Source organism: Micropterus dolomieu, linkage group LG13 (assembly GCF_021292245.1).
Source record: "Micropterus dolomieu isolate WLL.071019.BEF.003 ecotype Adirondacks linkage group LG13, ASM2129224v1, whole genome shotgun sequence".
NCBI lineage: Eukaryota > Metazoa > Chordata > Actinopteri > Centrarchiformes > Centrarchidae > Micropterus > Micropterus dolomieu.
The window spans coordinates 9,774,352-9,794,051 of NC_060162.1; the positions used below are offsets into that span (position 1 = coordinate 9,774,352).

Here is a 19,700-nt window from a genome sequence, read left to right on the forward strand (position 1 = left end):
ACTTGCCTTTCTCTCGGGCTGCTGTTTGTTTTTGGGAGAAGAGGACAGATTCAGGACAAGCCATCTCGTTCTGGGCAGACATTGGGCAAAGAAATACTTACAGTACAAAGCCTAATGGGATTGAAGGATTTCAAGCAGAGTCTACATGGCTGCAGGGGGCTCAGAGAAGCAGGGACGGGCTGACAGACGGACGGACTCAATAAATGGCTGACTGGAGACAACGTCAGTAAGATTAGCTGAAATAACCAGTGAGGAGCTGAAGTTAAGCCAACTCAAATGACCTGAGTCATGGTTAGCATTCAGGCAATAAATGGCTCTGCCTCCACAGTTTGATACTAGAATAAAGCACAATTCACATCATACGTCTGAGAGCTTTTTGTTTGAGTCTGCACCATGCTGGTTTCTGGCATTAAAATGTTAATTAGTAACCACGAGATGAAATAACAAGAAATCAACTGGTGAAAAGATGCACTTATGCCATATGTCTACAAGTGGTAAGGCACTGGCCAATATTCCTCACAATTCCTTCAGTTTGGATCTAATTTTAAAAGACTTCCCTCCAGGCCAACTTTCAAGCCAGCTACCCGCGTGTGCTTGTTCAGATTTACATCAATGTTAGAGATATAGCCTGTTCCTCTGATCTTCTCCATCAGAGGGGAGAAAACTGTGTATACAGAGGATAAACACTATTTTATAGGTCTGGTGCACCCAAATAAAAAAAAACATATTTTTCCTCTTACCTCTAGTGGTACCTAGAGGATAATAGACTGTGGACCATTTTCTTCGCACCTAAATAGTTACTAGAAAAAGACTACAGCCTCGGCCTCTGTGAGGCTGTAGTCAACATTAGTACATGCTTACATGCTGATGTTAGGCAGATATAATCTTTACAGTTTTCATCATCTTAGAGTCATGATCTCAGTTAGCATGTTAACATTTGCTAATTAGCACTAAACGCAAAGTACAGCTGAGGCTGGTGGGAATATCATAAGTTTTGCAGATATTTGGTCATAAATTAAGTATTGGAAAAAACTTTGATTCATGTCAGGAGATCCTAATGATAACAAGTCATCTTCTGGGGACCAAACTGCACAGTTATCCAGTGATAACTGATCAAAAAGTCTGTTGGATTCATCTTCTGGAGACCATAAATGTCTGTATAAAAAAAATTCCACAACTATCCATCCAGTAGTTGTTGAGATATTTCAGTCTGGACCAAAATAGTGGACCTTTCCTTGAGCCATGAGGATGTTTACTTATTTTAAGTAAACAGTCAAAGCAGTGAAAGAGAGGTATATACACTGTGCCATTTTTCAGTATCTTTTTACACTTTATAAAAGCAATGCTGGTACATCAAGAATGTGCTGTGCCAAACAGCAAATCACCTGTATTCACAGGCATTTTGGGAATTGTTCAAAAAACATTTTTGTACTTTAATAGACTGTAGAATTGAGGAAGGAGCCAAAGCTGAATCGGCTAATCACTTTATCACCTAAATCAGTCGTTTACTATTTCTAGAGATGTTGCTTTAAATGTACTCCTCTATTTGCTATGCATGGTAGCAGAGTCAGCATTTCAAACCTTTAGTTTTGTCAAGGTGTGAGAAGAGGTTATCGTGTTTTGAGTATGTGTGAATGAGAAACAAGACACATCTAACCATAAAGATAAAATCGATGCATAACATGCTGTATATTTGCAAAGATTATAAATAGTAGTAGGACAGTATACAATAGACTGAGAATGAACAAGAAAGAAAAAAACTTTGTGTTTTAAGCCCCCCAAAAAATAAAGTAATGATTTGAGTTCTTCCCAAGAATTTGCTACACTCTTAAGAATTTCTTTTGCTTTTGATATTTGGATGAATATCAGCCGCTGATGTAAAGAAGCACAATTAGCATACATTTCACTGATTAGACTAAATGCAGCCGCCCTGAAGCTGTGACTAAGGAGCTTCACTGTCACGTAGAGTAAAAATGATTGATTCCCATTTTACCTGAGAAAATATCCTATCTAGGAAGAGGAATTACAACTCCAGCTTAATTTTCTGGTCAATGTTATCAAATAAAAAACGGATGGCAGCATATGCAAAGAGAATTAGGAAGCTACAATGGACTGAGGCTCAATTTGAAAGTGCGTCACGAGCGTGCTGTGTGGCAGACAGGTGTCATGCACCAGAGGTGTGGTGGACTGAGAGATTGAGCTCATCATTGCACCCGAGGCTCCAAAGACCCGGAGCTTCTGTAGCCAACACATCAGGGCTGCAGGAGAAAAGATAGTGGGAAGAATATTAGCAGGGCATGGCTGCAGAGGAGGGCGAGGCCCTGCTGAGCAACGCACACGCAGAAGTGGGGGAGCTGTTAATTGCCATGAAACATGTCAGCTGAGGGAGCACAGTGCACTTCAGAGAGTGGGGAGTATGACCGCAATTCAATCCAAGCTAAAATGATGGCAGTTTGGACCCTGACCAAAAAGAGATTGAAGGCATGTATGTCATTAATAACACATTGTTCGCTTGTCTTCTGGCAGCGGACTTTTTTTTCTTGGGTAATAAGGATAGAAATTTTATGCCAAAATTATATAACCCAGCATTGCAAAGCACAGTCCGTGCTTTGCGTGTATACCTCACTGGTTTTGGATAGTCATTGTAAGGCCCATTGAGAACAGCGAGCAGCAGGGTGGGGTTCCTGTTGTGAAGGCGTAGTCCATACTGCCCCATTGGCTGTACTTTCGTGGATCTACAGGGGAACTCCATTCCTCGTTAAACGACAAACCACCACCTGTTCTCGTTTCATCTCTCCCGTCCTCGCTGTGCATCTTGGACCACTGGTGAAGGGCAGACACCCAGGTACTCCGTGAGGAATGGAGGCAAGTTTCCCATCCAAAACATTCCCCATCCATTTGCTGATGGCCGCCACCTGTTCACCCTCCCCCTCTCTCCCCACCGCCACGCCACATCCACATTCACACCTCGCTCCTGCATGAGGGATGGGCAGATTGTTGGGGGACGAGAGTGGATTATTACTGTCACAGTGGGCAAAGGAGGAAAGGAGGTGGGTACTCTGCTACTCGATGGCTCCCAAGTTCCAGATGTCACTCTTTTTAATGACACAATTATGACTGTCTTACAACTCCCCTTGGCCTTCAGTCTCTACTGGAAGCTATGCACGCTGCCCTAGCACGCATAAACACACGTAACTCCTGGATATTATTATTATGCAAAGCCTGGATGTCTGTATGTCTGCTTGTGTGTCTATGCCATTTGCAATTATAAAGATGTCTTTCTGAAAGATAGTTTATAGGAAGCTCAGGTATTTAAGATTCCCTCCTGCTGTCAAATAGTATCACAATGAACCACATGATTGTTGAAAGAAAATGATATATAAATCATATAAAGCGTGAAGCATGACCGGCCCTCACAAAAGAAATTATTTTCTTGTCAGATTATCAATCAAGTATCAAACTGGCCAGCTTCTTCTTTGCTGACACCCTGGAGCTGAGGCCATCTGGATTGGCCATTTTCTGGTCATTAACTGTGCTCCCTTCTTAAAGATCTTGAAGCACTTGCTCTTTCGTGAAAGAGTAACCAAGGCTGCCAACTCTGTGTTCACAGTTTGAATCACTTTGTTTGCTAAATTCTATCTTTGCTTGGCGCAGGGGAGAGATAAAGGGCAGTGATGAAAGGCGTTTTGATCTGAAGGCATACAGCACAACAGTGTGAGACGCACAAAGTGGGAGCTACCAAGCTGAATTTCAACAAACAATCACTCCATGAATGCATAGGAAACTGTGAAGAATGATCACAATGAATGCCACGATGAGCTGTTGTTCCACTGGGGACCTGATAATGATGAAGGCAGTCCCTTCTCTAACAGGGCTAATTGGGGTTCAGAGGCACCTAATACATGATAGATGGAGAAGGAGAGGGTCTCAGTGGTGTATAGCACTGCTGGCACGAGATCACAAGCATTAATAGAGCTGAACCTTTCACTCTGGGCTGAAAGACATCTGTTGCCAGCAGGTAACCTCGGCTTTATCATTACCAGCTAGACCCACCGATGTTTTCTTGGCATGACAATTTAAAGCGATGTATATGTTTGCTGGCTAATTCAAGCTGTCAACATCATCCCTATTCGCAGGTGAAAAATTGGTGCACCACGCAGCGCACCAGATGGCAGGAACGGATCATAAATCTGAGAAAGAAGACATGTGATGGATGGATTCTCCAGAGTAAACAGTTTCAAACTAAGAGCCACACTGAGAGGAAATTTGCTCACAAATGAGCACTATTGTGTCGACAGTATGCATTGAAAGAAATGCAAACACTGTCTTTGGCTTGAACAAGAACTTAAAGAGGCCATACTCTATTTTCTATTATTTTATCATATTGTATCAGTGTAGCAATGTAAAAGGGGTCGCTCATAGTGATGCACCTACAGAGAATTATCACCCAATTCTGGAGCTTTGACTTTAACTTCGATTCATTGTTTATCTCTCCGACCCACAACTTAACCATTTTTGGTTCACTCTCACCACTCTTGGAAAGTTGTTTTTGGGAGCAACAACCAGCAGTTACACTACATGCTCAGCACCAAACAGCAGACAGACAAAGTTAACGACTAGCTGGTGAACATAGCGGAACATTTAGCAGCTAAAGAGCCAGATGTTTCCTCGGGAGATGGAAGAGACCAAAAACACAGCAAAAACAGAGTGAACATTGGACTTACATTCATCAGGCGGACAGAAACACAACTCCACCTGAATTATGTTGTAGATGTGTAAATAAACAACATTTTGCTAACAAGTTTGACATATATTAACTTATAAGGTGATATATCAAAGTTGTGTTCGCAGCTTGTTTCTGCTGCCCACGAAAATCAGTTACTGGAGGTTTAAAGAAACACTTCAACATTTTGGGAAATGTTTATTAGCTTTCTTGCTGAGAGTTTGATGAGAAGATCAATTACCCTCTCCTGTGTACAGTAGGTTAGCTTAGCACAAAGATTGAAAACAGGGGAAAACTGCTCTGTCCAAAGGTAACAACATTTGCATACCAGAACCTGTAAAGCTCACTAATTACCGTATGTTTTGTTTGTTTAATTTGTGCAAAGAAATGTAAAAATTATACATTGTGGTTTTAAAGGGGGTTATATGCCGGACTGAGTTGTTTTTACGCTCCGCTTTTTCTCTTCATTTAATTCTCTGCAAGAAAGTAAAAATTCAGACTGCTAAATCCCCATACTACCTTGTTGCATAGCTTGTTATATTCGAATAGCGCTGTATCTAAAACAATCTAACACATGAACCCAGGACCTCACGCTTCTGTTCACAGTTGTTAATAACCATATGAACGTGGCAATTAGCAAGTGGGCTCTAGTCTAAAATCTTGCCTAAGGCCCAGATATAGTATACCCGTACTGTCGCATTTCATGCACATGAATTGTTAATAAGGCTTAAAATGAGGGGACAAAATATGCTGAAATTCTATTTTCTCAAGCGTTTTCTTTTTACTTCATTTTAATGTTTGCTGAAACAGCAACAGATTTGACATTCTGTCAACTGATAGCGTCCCTTCAAAGACAAGGCACTCCAGGTAAGTAGGCAACATCCCGGGTATGAGGTGGCAAAGAGAGCAGGCTAAATATCACAATGTTTGCAGACAAATTCCAAACCCGCTGAGATGATGTTTCACATCATGACAAGTTGCACTCTCCAAACAAAATAAAACCTCTCCCGCTAAATTCTGAATATAAACCATTTGAAAAGCCGCATATTTAAAAAAAGAAGGCAGAGGGGAGTCATTTTATGATGGAGGCATCTTTATATGACATGTGACCACCAGCGTGTGCTATGAATAAATCATTCTGAACCGGGCAGAGAGAGTAAACAGTTATGTATCTTCACCTCAGATGCCTGGAGAGGCCTGTCAGACACAGCCGTTAACAAAGCCTACCTCCTCATCATCATGCGGACTGAGTTTCAGCAGATTCAAGTCTAAACCTGACACCATTACTCCACCCCCACCCCCAAATCTTCTCCTCTCCCTCTACAACGCATGAACTCACTGTTTCTCCAGAGTCGACTTAAAGTGAAGTTCAACTAAGGATGGTAGCAAATCTTTCCCCCAGAGTCTCCGCTTCACTCAGTTGTATTTAAAGACCGCCTGGATCGTCTTTGTAAATGAGGCAACCAGACCTCTGGGATTAGCTGCCAATTTGTACCCACTGTGCAAAGAAACTCCTAGAGACCTCTATGATTTTATCTATTAACACAACTTCAAGCATGATCAGGCTCTTGTCGAGTGCATCGCGGGCTCCAGGCTGTGGCATGACTAAAACTCTGTATGCAAGGTGCTTCATCTAGCCAGGAGTCTAATGCGAGTGATGACTGTAATGCAGTTTCATTTAATGAGAATATACAAAAGAAGAAATTAATACTTTTTTTTTTTTTTTTAGAATATAGTTGTTTTTTTATTTATAATTTATAATTGGCAGATACAAAAACCTCTTGAACTGTATCCAAAGTGTGCAATAAAATCACTGTTGATTTTTTCCAAAAGAAAAATACAAAAAGACCATCTACTTTGGAAAGTTGACAACCAATGTAAACTGGAGTGAACTGGTAAATCTACAGAGGGTTTCCTAATCGCTACTAATGCTCTTTTAACTGTCTACAGTTGTTAACAAATAGCAAAATCTGCTTTGCTCTCCCAAGATGATAACCAAAGTAATTTTGTGTACATACATCTACATCGGTGACATTCTAGTTCCCCATTGTTAAATACAAGAAAGGCAATCATATCCATAAGCAGCACAAATGTGTATAACACATTAAAATGAAATCAAAGTTTTCAAATTGTACCAAGATGTTCATGTGAGAGGGTGCAAAAAAAAAGGGGGGGGGGGGAGGGGAGGGAGAAAGGGATGGGCGGGGCATTTCCAAACAACGTTGTAAACAATCACCTTCACTCATCGAGATGCACAAAAAAGTTGGAGCTTGTTAAGTGCTAAACAGCTGTTATTAATTAAAAATGCTTCAGCAGTCTGAACAAGCATCAACCCCTGGAATCAAACATTGAAGGCAATAATGCTCAATAATAAACTAAATAAGTATTACTAAAACTCCAGCAGCAACACCATACTGCTTCCTGCTTGTCAACGTTTGATGACAAATTGCAAAAAATGGAAATACAATTAAAAGGACATTGTATTAAAAAAACATTTTACTTTCACATTTCGACTGAAACAGATACACGCACACTCAAAAGAAAAAGTGAAATCAAATTTGCGTCCACATTCTTGCCATGATCCCATTCCTCGACAGCCCATGAGCATGAACAGAGGCTTCGATGTGATGCTGGTGCCTTCCCCTTTATATCCCACAGACACGACAAAAACAAAACAATCTCTATTTTAATCTAAACAGTTACATGAACACAGAAGGACAAATGTGTGTGTGACTACATTTCTTTTTCAAAACTGCCATCTGAAGGATAACTCTAGGCAGAAAGAGGATCCAAGCATTTCAATGGAGAATATCCAAGTGCAAAAAAAAAAAAAAAGTCTCACAATGTAGTTTTTATGATCCTCATGCTTTCTGAGACCGGTCTGCAGGCAGATTAAATGGATACCTCAAACAAGCGTACATTCCTTTTGTACAGCCCCCGTCCCCCAGATGGCAAACGTCACAATTTTTTTTTCTCACATAAATGATTCTATAAAAGAAAAAATACATTTCTTGTACACAGAATGTCCAGCCAATGTTTGTGAAAGAAAAAAAAAAAATACATCCCTCTACACAGCCAAACACAACCTAGATCCTTCATTCCTACACAACTCAAAGCTTTAAAACACTAGTCTTTAAACATGCAACACCGTTCAAAGTTCCTATCTAATTTCTGCTGTGCTAGATTCATGGTCAACTTCCTCAGACACCGACATTTCCAGCTTACTAAAACTAGAACTACGCGCTAACGACCTACCAATGTTGCCCAAGAGATCGTTTTCCAAATACTTTTAAAGGACACCGATGTCAAAAAAGATGCTCATTCATTATGTGAAAACACAATTCCCTGTCAAAGTATCCATATAAAGCACTTGCGTAGCATACTGTGTGCTCTTCCCTTTGCTCTGGCACCAACAGCCAAGTAGAGAAACTGTGTGGTAGTGCAGCTCTGTGGGGACAATGTGAATGAACAATGGCAAAAAACTCTATGCTTTTTGCTTTTTCTTAAATGTCCTCGAAACCCATATGACACTTATGATGCAACCATGCAGCTGTGATGGACCTTTTGTCATATGCTGAAACCCTGGCTTTCCCAATTCCATTTACAAATGCTCACTCCCATTTTTGGGATTCCTTGGATCTGGGTCCAGTTCACTGCTGGCATTAAGAGACTAAGAAACAGCCATCCTACATACCGCTAAAGGTGTATTGACAAGTTTCCCCCCCCCCCCCAGTTGTAGGTTAATTGAGGTCAACTTTCTTTACTTATAAACTGCCTCAGGTAAATGCAATTTTGCATTAAACAGTCGTTTAATTACAGTTGCGCTTAGACAACATCGTTCACCCTTTTACTGTGACATCTCTCATTTGGGGTTGCCATACAGTGCCCTTAATTGACAGTCTTAAGCCTACTACATGCAGATACAAGCATTACAGATAGTGACAATGTTGTTAGGCCTGAGCTGCAGTGCAGTTTTTCTAACATTCCTAATGCAGAAGGATTTAACTTTAAATGTTAACACATTTCAAAAAGGTTCATACATCAACTTGATGCTGTTTTTACAAACAGCAGATTAAAATCCAGCATCATCAGTACCTTCAGGCTACAATTATATAATGGCTACATGCAGCCATACAATTTAAGGCTACTTCTCTGACCAAACAGTTTAAACCCTCTCACAGACTGTCAAATTTTGGACATCTTTTGCAACAAAGTGTTGTTAATGGACCTGGTAAACCCTCGTTACTCTGAAACAAAAGTCACAAACTCAAAAATAAAGCCTGCACCTGTCTAAGCATACTGAAGCGCACGTGTATTTGTAGTACGTCAGGTGTAGCATGCCATGACAGAGTCTAATAATACTTGGAAGAAAATGCATCCACTGGATAACAAGTTCAGTTTGTGAATCAGCAGAAATCTGGTGAACATGAAAATCATGGGTTGGCCATCATCGCTTGTTAAACGACAATTGCATAGTATAAATGCAGAATGCTGTTCTCATTTGCAGTCCATGAATGCTGAAAAAGATGTTAACATTGCACAAGATGATCAAAATTTGTCGGTCTGCAGAAAGCTGAAATTTTGATTAAAAAAAACAACAAAAACAAACAAAAAAAAAAAAACACGTACTTGTAGCAATACTTTTCCATCCTTGAAATGTACAATTCAGTGGATACAAATTTTATTTTTCCTACAGGCCCAACTTAAAGCAGATGGCAAATGTATGATGAATCTGCTCTACTTACACAGCTGGATGTTACACTTAACCATACATCACAATGCATGTCTAATGTCTGCACTTAATGTATGCGACTAAGATAACTTGGCCGTACATCTCTGCTATATTTTTTGCAGTAGATTATGTGCTGGCCTATGTTTCTAGAAGTAGAGACTCCTAAAACCAGCGAACAATCACAGAACAGTGGAATGGAGGACTAAAGAGTGGCACAAATCAAGAGCCACCAAAACCAATCATCTTAAACCTGTGGTTGTCTGTAAACCTTGTTTTAAATCTCTTAACTGAACACAAAAGTGCAAATTGCCACGACTGTCCTATCTCTGTGTCCTCAGTAGTGTTTCTCCTGCAGGTAATCTTTCATCTTGTTAGGTAAGGGCAGTTTCTGGATCAGGTCTATCCTTGTGTATTGTCTAATGACGAAGCGACAAAGGTACTGCAGGGACCGCACTTGCATAAACCGAGATACTGGGTTGGTTAATCTGACAGGGTAGGTTGCAGACCCTGGTAAGCGAGACCTGGAATAGCAAAAAGCTCCATTCTCTGAGTCTTTGATAGAGTGTTCGATTAAGTCAACAATGGACGTGTGTCCCTCCACATCTGGCTGCTCATAGAAGCTGAAGCGTCCGTTGGAGTGTTCGATGCGGGTGTGCAGGGTTTTGCCCTGTGACCTGAAACTCAGGCTGAGCAGGTACCTGTCGTCTGAGCTGTCTCTGACCAGGAATGAGCCATCAGCCAAGTTGACCAACTTTTCCTCCGCCTCCCAGCGGGTGATGGGCCCCCAGTACCAGCCCTGTCTCGCCAGCTTCTTCAGTTCCTCTGTCAAACTGGTGACAACCATGGGCCCGCTGCTCTGGACTGAGTCGTACACCCGGCTGACCCCGGGAGCTGAATTTGGGTCAAAGTTGAGGTGGTGTCTTACCCTCTCAGCTACCTGGCTGTCTGAAGAACTGAACCCTGAAAAAGTCCTGGGAATATGTCCATTACTTGTTATGGGCGGCAGGAGGGGAGAGAGGGGAGGTGGGACCTCTACTCTAGAGCTATGGAGCATCACACCGGCAGAACTGACGAGAAGACTACTAACTGAGGTTTCCATGAAGAGATCCGGAGGAATCCCACTAACTAGTTCATGGTCCTCCTGTCCCTGGTCTGTGTGGACGGACCCACTGTCTGCTTCAGTCCCCACCTCCATAGGAGAGGAGCTGTCTAGGCAGAAGGAGTGGGACCCTTCCGGGTACATTCCCTCATCTAAAGGCATTGTGTACTGGATGTAGTCCTGGGGAGTCAACCCAAGCACCACAGGCACGTCATTTTCATCAATATTTAGATGCAGCTCACCGTTTTGAGGCTGCTGGAGATTCTTTAAGGATTCTGCTTGGTCCTGAAAGAGCCCTTCCATCTGGAAATCGTGAAATTCTTTCCGAACACCATTTAAGTTGGGACTTGGACTAGGAGAGTGAACCATGGCTTTAACTTTTACCTCCATCTTGATACACGCCTCATCAGAGTTGACAGACCGCAGAGGCCACGGTGAGGGGCTATAATGGTGACTCCGTAGAGATGAAGATCTAAGGGGTCTCTGGGCTTTTACCTCATTGAAGCTGATGGGCACAGAGGAGGAAGAAAAGGTGTCATCGTCATCCGCCGAGCCTACGGCAGAGGGGCTGCCTTTCACTTTCGCCTTCTGCTTGGCAGACAGCCTCCTCTTTAGTGATCCCATCAGGGTCTCACTCTTTGAACGGCCCTTATTCTGGCCACCTTTGTCCTCTTCACCACCAAGGTCACAGCCAGAAAGCTCTTTGGTGTAGCAGCCCCCAAAAAGTGACTCTTCCTTAGAATACTCTGTAGTCACAGAGGGCTGCTGGAGCATGACAAAATCACCCTCCTCTTTGCCCTTTATGCTGAGGGACTTGCGGATGGTTTTAAGGCTTATCTTCTTCATTCTGACAGGCCCTCCAAAGTGGGGGCATGGGATGGCTCTCCTGGTATCCTGATGAAAGTACTATCCACACTGTCCTCCCATCAGGCCACACGAAACAAGTCATGCATACAGTGGAGCCATCAAAGCCTGCAGCAAGAAAAAAAAAAGATTTAAGACAGTATGTTTAGTCCTTCATATGCATCCAGGGGATTGTAAATTATGTTCATAGTGTTGACTTATACCCATTAAACATAATGCAAAATTCAGAAAGTAACACACACATCACAGCACACCGAAAAGACTTAATTTAAGGACAGTACAGCACATCAATTAGTATAGTGGTGTAAGTATATGGACAGTGGATATTTTTTGTTGTATTAACGGTTAGGGTTGTAATTACTGATTACTTTCATTATAGATTATTAATGAAAATATTGTCTCAATTCATCATTTAATATATAAAAAACAGAAAAATGTCTAAAAGCCCAATGTAATGACATTGAATGTCTTTTTTTGTTCCAGCCAACAGTCAGAAACCTAAAGACATTTGGCTTCTCATCACACAAGACAAAGTAAAACAGCAAGAAGCTGGAACCTGAAAAGGTTTGGCATTTTGGCTTGGAAAATGACAGAAAATATGAATAAATTATTACAATTATTTTTTACTGTTGACTGTTTCAGCTCTAAACTCTGTTCTCTCAACAGATTTGAAATAAAACAATGATTATAAGATTACAGGGCTGAATTTCAGGCTCAATGTGACAGGCTTTGACATCCATACCGTGTAAAAATTGTATACCTGATTTTCACTGGTCATGCTATGCAAGGCCTGTGCTGCTGTCACGGGTTTTCCCTTTAAACTCCTTGGTTGTTTTGGCTGTGTGTTTAGGAGCACTGCCCTGCTGAATTATTTACTATGGGCCATGTATAAAAGAGGGCTACAGTTCCTACACTGCCCTCCCTGCATAGATGTGAACACCTTTAAACAGCCTTTTAACCAAAAGCCAGCACTTACACTTGGTTGTAATTAGTTCATTGTAAGTGCAACATGTAGTTCAAAACACCAGCACATGCACCACCATCCAAACATTCACCGATCACACTGTATTAAAGTCATGACTTTATGAAGAGAACAACAATCATTGGCTTTTCATGTCAAAACGCTCCAGCACACCAGGACTCAAGTGGCATGTGCCACTTAAGGCAACTAAATAAAGCTGCTTGATAATCAAGACAGCTGCAATCTGATTACTCACCATTATGTGCAGGAAAATGGTGACTCAGTTGGATGGGTCAAGTTCCACTTCCACCTCCTTTCATTTGCTGCTATGAAAAACAAAGTCAGCTCATGTGAAGAAGTCCCACACTTTTGATTTACACATGACTTTACAGAAAGAGAATAAAACACAACATGTTGATATATAAAACCACTTAAAACAAACTATGTACTAACAAAGCTAACGTTAGCGAGGTCTGTCCTGACCTGACAAGGCCTACAGACACAACAGCATGCCTTTAGCTTAGCTGCGCTTGTTAGTTTGTGACTTTGAAGGCAATATTCAGAAGCTACATGCTCGCACTACGATCTAAGTAGTACACTTTAAATAATAAGATCACAAGAAACAATACAAGGTCATTCAATATAACATAGCATGACAATGTTATGATGTTGGCTTGCTTTAATATCACATAACGTTAGCTAACAACCAGTTAGTTTGTTAGCATATCTACTTTCAAAGTAAATCTGTTGTTATCAATTTAAACGAATAAATAAATGCACATTATGTCGTCTCCTACCCGGTCACTTCTGCTCGTCTTACTAGCAAAATGACTCAGAGGTGTTGGCATTTGTGTTGTACAACACGATCATGAAAGGTTCGCTTTGTAACGAGTGTTGGCTAACGTTAGCTTGGCTAATACTAGCTTACAACCTAAGCCAATCAGCTAGCTTTCTTAACGTTTGTTGTCGAAAACATTACTGTTACCTTTCCTTCCGCCAGCTTCTGCATCCAAACGAAAGTATAAAGCGTTCACGTAGCCGGATTTGGTCCTTCTCTAAACGTACGGGTTTTCATTGCCGACTAGTATGACACAATAAGGTGACATCTTTCTCTCTAGGTTGGCTAACAGTTTTTAGCTTACGGCCTCTTCCTTTGTTGCCTGTTGAATTGTGGGAGCAGATTCAGATGCAGCGAATCATGCTCATGCTCACGCTCACACAGCAGCCACAGCATGCTTTTACATCCCAGAGGCACAGGCAACCCAAACACTTAGAAAACATGTGCATATTTTGACATAAAATCTGTGAAAAAAACCAAAATATCAAACAGACCAAAATTCAGAATAAGCTTACCTAATATTCTATTAAGATTAACAGTAATACAGATCAATAGTAGCCACTATTTCTTCTGTGCTCTGCAAATGAGAAAACATATAAGCTTCTGGAGAAACAAAATGAAACAAGAAGTAGCCTTTATCTGTGACATGTTTACATGTCAATTTATGTTATCATTTGGAGACATGCGGTTGGAAATATGTTTTGTAATTACTTCAGATTAAAAAGACGATTTGTTATCAGATCACCTAAAGCACAACATTTTGGGGCAGTGAAATTAATTACTAACAGCCCTCCATAACCCACCACTGAATATTTTTAAGCAAAGTATTTTACAATGACTACTCTAATGGGGCTGCTAAGAATAGAAGGATGTGGTTGTGCTGGTCAGCTCCCAGACATGAAGCAAGGTGTTGCAAAAACTCTGTGAACCTCTGCAGCTCACTCTAAAATTGAGCTTTAAAAGTAAAGAAATGAATAAGACAAATGTCCTAAATCAATGGCTGACACTGTTACAGTATTTATTGTGTTAGGCATAGAGGATGTAAAAATGTCTCACTGAACACCAAAATATCAAATTTCACATGCACAATGGTCATTCCAGGGGAAATTCAGAAATGAACGTGTTGCCCCACAGAAAAAGATACTGCACAGACTGCACTAGAAAAATAGCTAAACTCCATCTGCACTCCCCCAGACAGCTGTTTTAAAATGTGTGGCTGTGGCGTGGGGACATTTAGTGTAGCATGGATGGAAGTGTCATGTTTTGAATGTTTTTTTTGTTGAGAAATGTGACACTGAATTTCACATATTCAGTTTGGTTTGCTCAACCAGGTTCTGCATAGTAGTCTATGATTGCAGTGGAAATATGTACATATGCAGCAGCTGCACATGAAAATGATCCATAATATGTCAGAATTAAAGCTAATCACTGAAACTTTTTTTTTTTGTAGCTTTAGGTTATAGCAAACAATTTTTCCTTTTTAATTGTTTTCTGCTCACTTGCTTGCACCGTACAGCTTAAATATAATATAAAACCTTCCCCCAGTGCACTAATCAGGATTCCGTTTTCAACTACAGATATCAGATAACTGTAGAAATATTAGCCACTACACTTTTTCCTCCACGTGCTTAGCCTTTATGCAGGAAGGTCTTTCCAATTTGTATTCCAGAAACATCAAGGCTCTCCCAAGTATTTTCATGTGTTTGATACAGCAACTTAAAACTTGAACTCTGATATGATACATTGGTTGCCTAATTAGTGTCAGTATTGTTTTAAAGTAGATTGTGTTTACCACTGCCAGGCTAATTTGGTCCATATACGGAACATTACAATGTTTTTTCCACGCTGTCAAGTGTATGGCAGTCCTTCGCCAACCTGCTTAGGGCAGCTGTGTGCAGACAGGCTCTATGCAAAGACTCTAATTACCAGGCCCTATTAGGGTTGATCAGGCTGCCTTCACTTGATGTGTTGGCACAGGAGGGGAGAACTGGTGGTGTGTGTATGTGGGGGGGGGGGGGGGGGGGGGGGGGGGGGGGGGGCAGCTCTTAGATATAGCACCAAGGACACTGGGAAGCAAGGATGCAGTGCTTCTACAAGCTAAATTAGACCTGACAAACAAACTTTACTCTGGTAGATATTTGTTGCCAGACAGTTAAAACAAGTAAATATTCAGATGTGGGCATAATGACAGGATAAACAGATCAAATAGTTACTATTAGCAGGCTGTTTAGATTTTATACTTACTCCAATATTTTGATAGGGATGGAGTATCTGCCTGCTGTTGTCAAACACCACAGAGCACAACACATCAGTGCCTCTGGAGTATCTCTTTCTCTCTCTCTTTCTCTCTCTCAAGATCAATACTTCCAAAATAATTTGAATTTATGTATAAGCACGACTCAAAACACTGAATCTCAAGTTAGGATGGAGCATTGTACACACGGAGCAGGCCACACTATTTAATGAGATACCTCTACATGTGGGGAAGCTCCTTGTGTTTCATCTTAATTTCAAATGAACGCTGCATCAGCCATAAATTATTTGCACAATGTGTCTGCGCTTGCTTCAGTTCGACTCAGTCCTTTGACTTGACTCCTTTGCCGATGGGGGAATGGCGGGGAGCCCCCCCCCCCTCAATGCACACCCATGTATCAACACTTGCAGCAGAGTGGAAGACGGGTACAGCAGGCATGTCAGGCAGTGATGGGGCCAGTGGGACCACTTGGGTTTTGTCTCAGGAATGACTGTGGAATAACACAGGAAGGGGTTAGCCTCAAAATACAGTCTGAGCTTTCATTGTAAGGATGATGTCCACACACCTGCCGTGTTGTTTTTGAGGTTCGCTGTGATTTCAGCAGATTCATTTACCTTCTTTTTATATATATATACATATATATATATATATATATATATATATTTAAAAATCAATGAGTGTCCCGTGGCTGAATCAGTCCAAAACATCACGTTTTCCTCCCTCCTTAGGTAAGAGGGCTTTACACTGAGCTCAGTCCAAATGGCAAGGAATTTATTGTCTTTATTTCTCTGCTTGCTTATGTTCTTCGGGTCTGTTATAACGTCACCCTTGATTTCACATTATTAATTCTGGAAGTAGCTCCTTATATTTTGTTGCCATATGGGGTGTTACATTTTGAACAATTACATTAATGATATAATTAATTAGCTGCCTTGACCTTTTTTTATGCATGAAATGCTATAAGGGCTTTACTTCAGCTTCCTCACGTTTTGATTTAAAGTCACTTTTAAAGTTCTTTAATGTGCTAAAAGCGACTATATGAAAATGATTAGAGGGAGCTCAGAAAAAGGGGTTGGGTTGGGTTGCATTTCTTCTTTTTGCTGAAGGGTAGTTTGACTTTTTTGGGGAGAGCACAGGAGAGTCTTTTCATTTTTACTCACCAAAAAATTTTGTTTCAGCATTTGCTTGTGAGAGGACAAAAATTAATTTTTCCCTCCACAGTCAACTAGCTAATAGGGCAAATATGTCAGCTAGGAAAAACACAGAATACACATTCTATTTGTATGAATGTTAGTGATTAAATGTTATCTCTCCCATTAGTTTCAATCTGTTAGTCTGCATAACATAAAGTTTGAGTGAAATGTGTCATAAAGTTTTGAAATATTATATTCCAAGTGGAGCCTTTTATTTAATGTCTCTATTATGGAATATACATTATTTTGTGGTGTTTGCCATACATTTCGAAATTGCTAATTCCACTTATAGGCGTTTTGTGAAATGTATTATTCAATTAATATAGTTTAAGTTACATTACACCATCTTAAAGCAGGAGTGCAGGACTTTTCCTTATGAAAATCGGTTTCACTCAAGCCCTTGCCAAAAGAGTTCACCCAACACTGATTAGGCCACTCACCAACAGGTAAATCTCTCTGTATTCCCAGTATCCCAGAGCTTTTTTAATCTGCTGTCTGTGGCCACATTACTGTGCTGACACACCGGTTAGAGCCTATACATCACAAGCACGTGTCGACTCGCTATCAAAATTTTTGCACTGCAGGTTTAAATTCTTTGTACTCTACCTATTTTTGATATTGATTTTGAGATATTATGAAGGGAAGGATCCACAGAAAATATTAATAATGCTGCAGAGGGTCTTGCTTTTTCAAAAAAGGAAATATCAGATTCAAACCTTCTCCACACCCCATTAATTTTCATGCAGTGCCTAATTTGTTGTGATTTCACTCCAAGTTTTTAAGCTTGTCTATGAAAAGCTATACATTCTACTTCTTCTCTAGCACATGCCTAGTCTCTATTAGTTAACTCCAGCATGGTCAGGCAATTGATGACTCATGATCAGCTTTAACCACAGTGATAGTCCAGAGACTGAGATGCTTCAGTAGTAAATCTGGCTTCACAGTATTTTATTTGGCATGATTCCACTCAGAGATCAGGCTTACAGCCTGAGGTGGTGTCTGTCATATGAGTAATTTAGCCTGATGTAAAATAAATGACAGGTGTTGTGTATGATTTACTATGTTAAAAATCTGAAAATTGTATTTGAAAACACAGCAAACAAGTACATAACAAACTAACTAATACCTTCAAACTAAATATGTATGAATGAAGAGATAACTGCAATTTTTAGGACACGAGTGAAAATGGACAAAAACATCTGAAAAGGCATCTGGGAGAAAAGCAGACCTTATGTCTGATGTTCAAAAATACATTGCTGAATGACATACACCTTACCCCATGTTTTCATTTATTTAAAGTGAAGTTCTGCTTCCTGTCTGCAGCCTATGCTAACAAATGATCGAAGACACACTGTGGTTGTCAAACAGAAATGATGTGATGTACTGTTTGGAGCAGACTCAGCAGCTATTGAGAACCTCTCGCCTGACCTAGGGCGATGTATTTTTCCCCTAGGTAAAGAAGACCTCCTAAGCTGTTTGCATGTCTCTCACTCTGTATTTTCATTGTACATCTGAAGAATGCCAAAAACATTCATCAACACTCAGTCCTATATACAGTAGCAGAGACTGGGGGACCTGGGATACATATTTTATCCTCCTCAGATCAATGGACTTTTTGACAGGTTCATCAATATGATTCATGTTGTGCAGACAAGCTCTATTCCAACTCACAAAACTTTGTTGTAAATTCTGGTCAAGATGCAGATGTTCCCAAGTACAATATGTAGGTCACACCAAATTACAGGAAAATGTTTATAAAAGAGTCCATTTTCTAGGATTTGAATATTTGGCTCAGTATGCAAAATAATATCAAAGTATGCATGTAAATATCAAATATGACACTCTGGAACAAGCATAAATACGTGTGTTTTGTGACAGAGCAGAAATGTTTCTAAATTGGAAGTAACTTGAGGAGAAACTGGAGCGGAATATTGTTATAACTACATGTGCTGGAGTAAAACAGTAATGGATCATGAAAGCACAAATTATCATTTTCCTTCTAATAGAATATACAGTATAAAGCCAAATTAATTATGGGCTTAAATCCCTCCAGAATTCTCAAAAGCTGTGTGATTATATTATCATATCAAATTATCATTTGCTAAGTTTGTTAATTATCACCCTGTCTGCTTATCATCTCCGCACCACTTCAAGTGTGAGATCTTGTGCAACTGGATTTACTTACACGCAGGGTTTATGCCTGCACTCGTGTTAAGAGGCGACTCAGATCGGCTTTGATTTTTGAGAACATCAGTGTTTGAGGAGATTCATTTAATGACAGGATAATGTGGCTGCTGTCAAAACTTCGCTCACTATTTGAGTAATGCAAAAGCCTTCCATGATTTTGAAACATGACCTGAAACACTGATGATCCTGGCAAGACAAATTTGCTTCAGCATGTTTACATAACATTTCAAAAGATTTGTTGCACATGTTAGATGATCCATTCCAAAGGGAGTCCTCTGAGTCCTTGCCCTAAAAAGATTTGAGGACTGCTACTATCATTGCAGGTGGGGTAAAGGTGAAAGACAAAATAACTACCACATTATGAAACACCTTAAGTTTTAGATCTGGCACTGCTGCAAAGGTGGATTGATGCACCGGATCAGTAGGCTATTTGTCAGTTTCTTATAACTATTTCTCTTTTGGCTGGTTTCATAATTGCTGTTCAGCTTTGTCAATGCGGTTTAGTGAGTGTTTGGTAGTTTTTAGTTTTAATTTTTTAACTTATATGCAGCTGCAATTTTAGCACAGACAATGTGTGGTCTCTGTGGACCTTCATTGCTGCATGTTGGTTTTAAAGTGCTGATTAGCAGATCTCCCTGAAAAATGCTGCATCGTTCAGAAATATGATTATGTTAAATGAGAATAATTGAATCCTTCAGGTGCTTGCATTATTGTATCTACTCTGCGTAAATGTTTTGTGGCTAGTACGTCATTAACTCTGTACTGTCTGCGTACAGTTTGTACACTTGAACGCACCCTCCACCTCTACAGGAAGTGGAGTGACGCTGGCGCGGTCGTTGAAAACGGACC

At 40.4% G+C, this 19,700-nt stretch overlaps 1 protein-coding gene across 3 annotated transcripts; it reads right to left on the minus strand.

Annotated features, from left to right (window-relative positions):
- Window positions 1–7,185: 7,185 nt before the first annotated feature.
- Window positions 7,186–13,607, minus strand: LOC123981912 (suppressor of cytokine signaling 6). 3 transcript variants are annotated; one of them, XM_046067151.1, is made up of 3 exons: window positions 13,365–13,607; window positions 12,636–12,702; window positions 7,186–11,526 (listed from the first exon to the last, which is right to left on the minus strand). In XM_046067151.1, exon 3 carries the CDS (start codon window positions 11,398–11,400, stop codon window positions 9,790–9,792), a length of 1,611 nt encoding a protein of 536 aa, XP_045923107.1. In that variant the 5' UTR covers window positions 11,401–11,526; window positions 12,636–12,702; window positions 13,365–13,607; the 3' UTR covers window positions 7,186–9,789. The 3 variants fall into 3 exon arrangements, with proteins under 3 accessions (XP_045923107.1, XP_045923108.1, XP_045923109.1); XM_046067152.1 differs by having other exon boundaries at window positions 12,636–12,705; window positions 13,365–13,596; XM_046067153.1 differs by lacking the exon at window positions 13,365–13,607 and adding an exon at window positions 13,177–13,258.
- Between the last annotated feature and the right edge of the window lie 6,093 nt (window positions 13,608–19,700).